Consider the following 8471-nt stretch of genomic DNA (forward strand, 5'->3'; position numbering starts at 1 on the left):
AAAATCATGAAAATCAAAACCCATAAACCATAATCTCACTTGGGTACCCAATTCAAAATCCTGAATTTAAAAAAAAAAAAAAGAATCTTGGTACCGAAGTAAAAAACCCAGATTTCGTCCTTGGGGTCGCCGTGGAAAGGTGGTGTGCATGGCGGGTGAGGGTTACGTGGCTGTTAGAATCTAAAGACTATGATCTCTATTGTAAGGAATGAAGCAAAACTAGAGATGAAAGGTTTCTGGAAAATCTCAGAGAGTTGCAGACATGATATTCACACAGAGCAAAAAAATGCTTCATTCATTCCCACACAACACTCAAAGCATGTGCAAGAGTAAAACCGTTGAGAGGAGAGAGAGAGATTTTCTCTTACAAAGTTCAATCTCCACCATTCATGTAATCTACCCTATAAGATAATTACAAGTGGCAACACACACTACTATTACTAAGATTACATCTTAGCTGTCCAATTGGAATATAATCCAATGGCTCACATTTAAATCTGAAATACTAAAAGTTATGCTTATATTTCTCTAGCACAAGCACTTATATTCCAACACTCCCTTCTAAGTGTTGTGCTGAGATTACTCCAAGCTTCTTTCTCAGGTATTCGAACTGATCTTTTGCCAATGCCTTAGTAAGGATATTTGTAACTTGCTCCTCAGTCTTGCAGTACAGTAGATCAATCCCCCCATCTTGTAATGCATCTCGAGTGAAGTGAAATTGTCTGTTTATGTGCCTTGTCTTATGATGATGCACATGATTCTTGGTTATGGCTATAGTAGATGTATTATCACATAGAATTGTTGTAGGCTCAACCTGTTCTTCACCAAAATCTGAGATAACAAATCTCAACTAGATTGCTTGTGTAGTGGCTTCTGCTGCACTGACATATTCAACCTCTGCAGTGGATAGTGCAACAATGCTTTGCTTGATTAATGCCCACGAAAATACACTTGAACCAAGATTAAATGCATATCTAGATGTGCTTTTCATATCATCCTCACTCCCCGACCAATCACTATCACAGTAGCCAATAAGCATTGTTTCCTTCCCTTTCTCATATGCTATACCATAATCAAGAGTGCCTTGAATGTACCTAAGTACTTTCTTGGCAGTTCCCATATGTTTTCTGGTAGGACCATGCATAAATCTAGCTAACAAACTTGTTGCAAACATGATGTTTGGCCTTGTTGCAATCAAATATAACAAACTCCCAACTATCTGTCTATATAGACTTTCATCAGCTGGTTTACTTCCATCCATCTTAGATAGTTTTTCATTCATTGCAAGAAGGGTAGCAATTGATTTACAATCTTTGAAACCAAACTTATCCAGCAATGTCTTTGCATACTTCTTCTGGTGCAAGAAGATGTAAGAATCAATTTGTATCACACCTAAACCCAAGAAGTGATGCAACAACCCAAGATCAGTCATTTCATACTATTTCATCATCTCAGTTTTGAACTCCATCATCAATTTGTTTGAACTTCCAGTGTAAATGATATCATCCACATATAGAGAAACAACAAGTATTCCACTTTCAGCAGTCTTCACATATAATGTTTCTTCACTGGGACTCATCATCTTAGTTTTGAACTTCATTATCAATTTGTTTGAACTTCCAGTGTAGATGATATCATCCACATATAGAGAAACAATAAGTATTCCACTTTCAGCAGTCTTCACATATAATGTTGCTTCACTAGGACTTCTTTGAAAACTAGCCTTAGTGAAATAGGAGTTGATTTCTTCATACCAAGCTCTTGGAGCTTGCTTAAGATCATATAATGCCTTCTTGAGTCTGTAAACTCTATCTTCCTTGTTCTTAATCACAAATCCAGGGGGTTGATCAACATATACCTCTTCATGTAATACTCCATTAAAAAATGCTGACTTCACATCTAATTGAAATAGTCTCCACCATTTCTGTGTAGCCAAAGCAACCAATGTTCTAATTGTATCAAGCCTAGTAACTGGTGCAAAAGTTTCATTAAAGTCTATTTCAGGCTTTTAAGAGTAACCTTTTGCAACTAGTCTTGCTTTGTTTTTCTGCACTGAGCCATCAAGATTCAACTTGGTTTTGTAAACCCATTTGACACCAATTACTGGTTTATCAGATGGTCTACTAACCAACTCCCAAGTATTGTTCTTCTCTATCATTGCAATTTCATTCTCCATTACTTTCTGCCATGATTCATCCTTGACAGCTTCTTCAAATGTTTCAGGTTCAATGATGCACAAATTGAACCTTTTATACATTTCTGCAATGCTTTTATATTTCAGTGGAGTATGGTCAACATCATGTGGACCTAAACTTTGACTATCTTCTACAGCACCAATTGCAACATGTACTTCTTCAATATTTTCTGGTGTCTCTTCATCACCTTCTGAAATCTCAGTTTGAGTCAGACTTGATTCACTAGTTTTCTTTTCTTTCTCAGTAAGCATATCAGTGAGTGGAATTGAGATACTGCATTCTTTTTATGCCTTCCAATCCCAACTTGCTTCTTCATTGAATACTACATCTCTGGAAATAACAACTTTTCCAGATTCAATGTTATAAAGCTTGTAGCCTTTCTCACAACTTTCATACCCCAAAAACATACATCTTGTGCTAGCCAAATCAAACTTCTGTCTTTGTTGTTCTGGAACATGTGCATAGCGCAGAGAACCAAACACCCTTAAATGCTTAATTCCATTATAGGCTTCGAATTGAGTTTTCTTGTCCAAAGCCTTAGTTGGACACTTATTTAGGACATATACTGTAGTGTTAAGTGCCTCAGCCCAAAACTCCAGAGGTATCTTCTTCTCAACCATTATACACTTAGTCATCTCCAAAATGGTCCTGTTCTTCCTTTCAGCCACTCCATTTTGCTGTGGTGAGTATGCCACAGTGAGGTTGCCTTTCCATTCCCATTTCTTCATAGAACATGTTGAACTTAATGGATGTATACTCTCCTCCTCTGTCACTTCTTAGTTTCTTCAACTTATACCCACTTTGCAATTCAACAATAGCCTTAAACTTCTTAAAGACATTAAACACTTTAGATTTGTATCTCATAAAGTAAACCCAACACATCTGAGTACAATCATTTATAAAAGTGAGGAAGTACCTATTTCTAGCCTTTGTAACAGTTTACATTGGTCCACAAACATCAGTGTGTACCAATTCCAGTGGAATAGTGGCTCTACTTGTTGTCTCTCTTAGAAAAGAATCCTTGTAATGTTTCCTAAGAATATACATTTCACACACTTCATTGGTATTCTTGATTTCTGGCAATCCAAGCACCATTATTCTATGCCAAATCAAAGTTGACTTACTCACACTTCCTCTTAATGCAAAATGCAAATCTGTTTGAAGTTTCAAAGGAAAACTTTTGTTTCCTCTCATTGGCACATTAACAACCATATTAGAAAGAGAGCAGTCATCATAAATCTTAGCCTTATTATCTCCAAAAATCAGAAAGTATCCATGCTCCATCATCTGTCCCACATTAAGTAAATTCTCCTTAAGACCAGAGACTAGCATTACTTCTTTAATATACCTTATTCCCATCTTAGTGTCAACCACCAAACTTCATTTTCCAATAACATCAACCTGTCACCATTTCTACTTTTGCAATTATGCTTCTATCAATATCAACTAGCACATCCTCTCTGCCAGTCATATGATACTATAGCCATTGTCCACATACCATACATCTTCCATGGACTTCTTATCAACTGCATTATTAACATAGAACATGGTTGGTGTAGGAAGAACTTGAATTGCATAATTCAGCTGCTGAACATTTTTCTTATTACTGCAGTCTCTTGCAATATGCCCTATTTTTCCACAACAGTGACACTTAGGTTTGCCTTTAAGAAAACATTCTCCATAATGATACTTATCACAGTGTCTACAAGGGTTTCTACCACTTTTGTAGTTGCAATTTGCTTCCCAGATTGGTAAATAGGCTTTTGATCCCACTTTTTAAATTTTGGTTTCCAATTCTTCTGGTATCGATTCCCTTGATTCCCAGAAGCATTGACAGGTTTGGGGTTCACACTAAGACTTGCAAATGTTCTCTCAATCTTATTCTCATTATGTCTTTCCAATCTCTGTGCAAAACTTTTCAACGAGGCAACTACCTCTTAGACCTCAATCACATCTATATCCCTTGAGTGTTCAATTATAGAACATATAGGATCATACACGAAAGGTAAACTAATCAACATTTTTTCCACAATTCTCTCTCTAGACAATTCCTCTCCATAACTTCTCATTTGATTTATCAGATCAAACAATTTTGTAAGATAAGCAGGCAAAGACTTATCATCTCTCATTCTGGTATATTCAAATTCTCTATGAAGACTTTGTAATTTGGCACTTCTAACCTGTTTGTCACCATGGAATTCTTGCATCAAAATATCCCAAACTCTTTTAAAGGTTTCTTCATGAGAGATCCGAGGGAAAATCTTATCGAAAACTGCTCATTGAATCAGCCCCAATGCCTTGGCCTCTTTCGTGAGCTTATCCGAGAGAGATGCAACAGCACTCAATCCCTCATTCTCCTTGTTATTTTCATCAGATTCATCAGCTCCCTTCGAATCTGAGCACTCTGCTCCTTTTTCAACAAATTCCCATAACCCATAAGATTTGAATATAGTCTTCATCTTTATGCTCTAGAATTCATAATTCTCGCCATTGAAGATCGGCCCTCTTATCTCACCACCTCCAAACCCTGCCATGTTAGACACAGATATCGCAAACAATTTCTTCAAATTTCAACTCGTTTCCTTCACAGATTCAATCACCCAGTGTTAAGCGACCAAACCTGGCTCTGAGGCCATGTTAGAATCTAGAGACTATGATATCTATTTTAAGGAATGAAGTAAAAATGGAGATGAAAGGTTTCTGGAAAATCTCAGAGAGTTGCAGAGAGGATATTCACACAGAGCAAAAACTTACTTCATTCATTCACACATAGCACTCAAAGCATGTGCAAGAGTAAAACCGTTGAGATGAGAGAGAGAGATTCTCTTTTACAAAGTTCAATCTCCACCATTTATGTAATCTACCCTATAAGATAGTTACAAGTGGCAACACACACTACTATTACTAATATTACATCTCAGCTGTCCAATTGGAATATAATCCAATGGCTCACATTTAAATCTGAAATACCAAAAGTTTTGCTTATATTTCTCTAGCACAAGCACTTATATTCCAACAGTGGCGAATGTGAGATAGAATAAACATGGCTTCTAGAAAGAGAAATGGGCGCTGGCCTTAGGGTTTTGCAGAGGGGTAGGAGTTTAATCTCGGGGAGCAAGGGACAGATGAACCAGGGAAGAAGAAAGGTGAGGGGTAAGGTAGGGGTGGGTCCCTTTTTTTTAATATAATATTTAATTAACTTTGTCTTTAATTTTTTAATATTTTTATCTAATTGGATGAGAAAGTGGGTTGCGCCTCAAGCCATGTCATCATTTAATAGAGAAATTGACAGACAAACTGACAGAGGTTTGACATTGCAACAAATTTGTAAGATAAGATTTTTAAGAGTCATGTTCGCTTTGTTGATTTTACAAGGTTGGCATAGTTAAATCTCCATTCCAATTGTTACTATTATTAATAGGATGCTGCCATTTGAGCAACTCCATTGCTGACCAAGGAACCCAATTCCAATGTAGATATGAGAAACAAGAGGCAAAACGGCGTATTTCTGCAATAATTTGGAAAATGCACCAGTTATAACTCAAATGTGGTGTCTTGATGATGTCAATAACAATAATGGAATCGCTTCCGATGATGATACGATTGTCGTGGTTAGCTTTTGCAACTTTCAATCCCCTTAGTACTGCTTCAGTTTCGGCAGCATCAGAAGAAGCACTATAGGAGAATGGGGCTCCATATAAAAAAGCCCTTCTACAATCACGGGCAACAACCTCGAAACGAGACTCAATAGTAGAGTGATTCCAAGCATCACCAATGTTCATTTTTATGAAAGGGAACTGTGAGGCTAACCATGATACTGGCCTTCGTGCAGCATGCCCTGAGAAGGAAGCAGTGGAATATTGATTATACTCATCTCGGCAACAAGGAAATTGATTCGATGTAGGACAGCTATGGGATCGGGGGATTTGTCATTGAAAATAACAAAGCATCTTTCCTTCCATATTTCGCAACAAATAAGCCACCACCAGGTACGAGAACAATAGATTCTGATGGTTTACGTTGGTAGTAAGTGACTAGCAAAAACGCCCACGCTCCATTGCGGGGAGTGTTAGAAGTATGATATTGTATCATTTGATTTATTTTGTTATTTCTATTTCCTTTTGGCATAATTGAAGAGAAAGCTACTGAAGTAATTAATAGTAATTCGAACTGTCAAAAGTTAGTTAAGGTTATTACCTTTGTAATTTACCCTTTTTCTATTAGTTTGTTATTTTTAGCCTCCCTATAAATACTTTTGTAACTTAATCATTAAGGAATGAATGAAATCATTTTCTCAATATGTATCAAGAAGCCTTATGCCTTACGACTTCTGATTCCTTGGGAAAATTTTCTTGCATTTTTTCACCTACCAAAAAGATCGTTTTCGTTCTCTTTTATGTTCATCAACGGCAGCCAACTCTTCTCACTCTTCTTCTTCAGTGATTGAACCACTTCATCATTCTCCAGTGCACACTGCTTGCCATCTGTCTGCCAATCCTGTCTCTTCTCCGATGAACACAAACCCTAATTCTTCTATACAAGCATCGATCAACTCAACCACAATCAACAATATCGACAACATGATTCAAACCAAGTTAAAGCACCACAATTATCTTGTATGGCGATCTCTTTTTGAATTGATCTTTTGCTGGTACAAACTCATCGGCATCGTTGATGGATCTGAGCCTCCATCTCCTCGATTTCTTGCTGATAATTTTGGAAGTCTCACTTCGATTCTAAATCCAGAGTTTGAGATCTGGTACGAAAATGATCAAAACATCATTATCTAGATCAATTCCACTATTTCTGAAGATTTGATTCCATTCATAGTCAGTGTTCAATATGCGTGTGATCTTTGGCTCAATCTTGAAAAATGCTTTGATGGCGTCTTTCGCTTTCACATCCACCAACTGCGCATGAACTTACAATATATAACCAAAGGTTTATCCTTCATCTCTGAGTACTTGCAGTGCATTAAGGAGATAACTGATACTCTTGCTGCAGTTGGCACTCTTATTGATGATCATGCTCTGCTTCTCATTATTCTTAATGGCCTCCCTGATGAATATGATTCTTTTGTGGACTTAGTTCTATTTCAATTGGCTGATACTTCAGTTGATGACCTTCATGGATTCTTGCTTAGCAAGAAAATGGCACTTGCTTGCAAGACACAAGCTCATGAATATTCCATTATTGAGTCTTATCAAGCTTTTAATTCCATTGCAGCACCTTCAACTCTCCCTTCTTTGCTTCCTACACCTCAAGCATATATTGCTTAGAACAACAATCTGTCTAACTTCACCAAAGGCAATTCTTAGCGCCATAACAATTCCTACAATCGTGGAGGTAATCACTATAGATCCAACCGCTACAATAATAATTCTTGCAATCAAGGAGGAAATCGTGGTGGTTTTTGCTACTGCAACAATATTTTCAAAACCAATCCTTACCAAATTTGTGAAGATCCTGGTCATTATGCTATTGACTTAAATTGGATGAATCCTAACTTTCTAGGTCGAGTTCCACCAGCTAAACTTACAATGTATGCAAACAAAAACACCTTTTCTCCTCCTCCATGGCTGCTTAACTCTGGCGCAAGTTCTCACAAGACCAACAATTTCAACAACATTCAAAATCCACAACCATACAATGGTCCTGACAAAGTGTACATTGGAGATGGCCAAGGTTTGCCAATTCTCCATTCTGGTTCCACTTAACTTCATACATCTACTGCAACTTTTCATTTAAACAATGTGTTGCATGTTCCATAATTAAAACATGATCTACTTTCTGCTAATATGTTTCTTTTGGACAATTGGTGTTCATTGGTTCTAAATCCTTTTGACTTCAATGTTAAGGATCTTACTACGGGGAAAATGCTTTTTCAAACTCCTGTTCGACGTGGTCTCTAACCATTCTATGCATCTTCTCATCCTTCAACGCCATATCATGTAAATACTGCAATTAAGGATTCTCCTACCACTTGGCATCAACGTTTGGGGCATCTAACGTTCAAGACTTTGCAATCTGTGCTTTCAAAGTCTGCCTTGCCTATTTCTAGTTCTTTTCAACAGTTTTTCTATTCAAATTGTGTTTTAGGCAAATGTGCCAAGTAACCATTTCAAAATTCTATCTGTAATACATCTAGACCTTTAGAGTTGGTTCACGCAGATGTTTGTGGACCAGCTCCATTGCTCTTTGGAAATGGCTATCAGCTCTATGTCATCTTTGTTGATGATTTTACCAAGTACACTTGGTTGTATCCACTTAAGTACA

General features: G+C 37.2%; 2 protein-coding genes across 2 annotated transcripts; one reads left to right on the forward strand and one right to left on the reverse strand.

Annotated features, from left to right (window-relative positions):
• Positions 1 to 850: 850 nt before the first annotated feature.
• Positions 851 to 1432, reverse strand: LOC126590403 (secreted RxLR effector protein 161-like). The gene has a single exon (XM_050255867.1). The coding sequence runs from the start codon at positions 1430 to 1432 to the stop codon at positions 851 to 853; it is 582 nt and encodes a 193-aa protein (XP_050111824.1).
• Positions 1433 to 6503: 5071 nt separating this feature from the next.
• On the forward strand, positions 6504 to 8471 carry LOC126588568 (uncharacterized). The gene is made up of 3 exons (XM_050253672.1): positions 6504 to 7541; positions 7710 to 7880; positions 8054 to 8471. The coding sequence occupies exons 1-3, from the start codon at positions 7314 to 7316 to the stop codon at positions 8105 to 8107; spliced, it is 453 nt and encodes a 150-aa protein (XP_050109629.1). The 5' UTR covers positions 6504 to 7313; the 3' UTR covers positions 8108 to 8471.

This window comes from Malus sylvestris, chromosome 11, assembly GCF_916048215.2.
Source record: "Malus sylvestris chromosome 11, drMalSylv7.2, whole genome shotgun sequence".
NCBI lineage: Eukaryota > Viridiplantae > Streptophyta > Magnoliopsida > Rosales > Rosaceae > Malus > Malus sylvestris.

Excerpts from the sequence above, each read along its gene's own strand:
- LOC126590403 (XM_050255867.1), bottom strand. The coding sequence starts at position 1,432 with ATGACTGATCTTGGGTTGTTGCATCACTTCTTGGGTTTAGGTGTGATA.
- LOC126588568 (XM_050253672.1), top strand. The coding sequence starts at position 7,314 with ATGACCTTCATGGATTCTTGCTTAGCAAGAAAATGGCACTTGCTTGCA. Across the intron at positions 7,542-7,709 it reads CAATTCCTACAATCGTGGAG|GTCGAGTTCCACCAGCTAAA; the intron begins GTAATCACTATA and ends CTAACTTTCTAG. Across the intron at positions 7,881-8,053 it reads GTACATTGGAGATGGCCAAG|GATCTTACTACGGGGAAAAT; the intron begins GTTTGCCAATTC and ends TTCAATGTTAAG.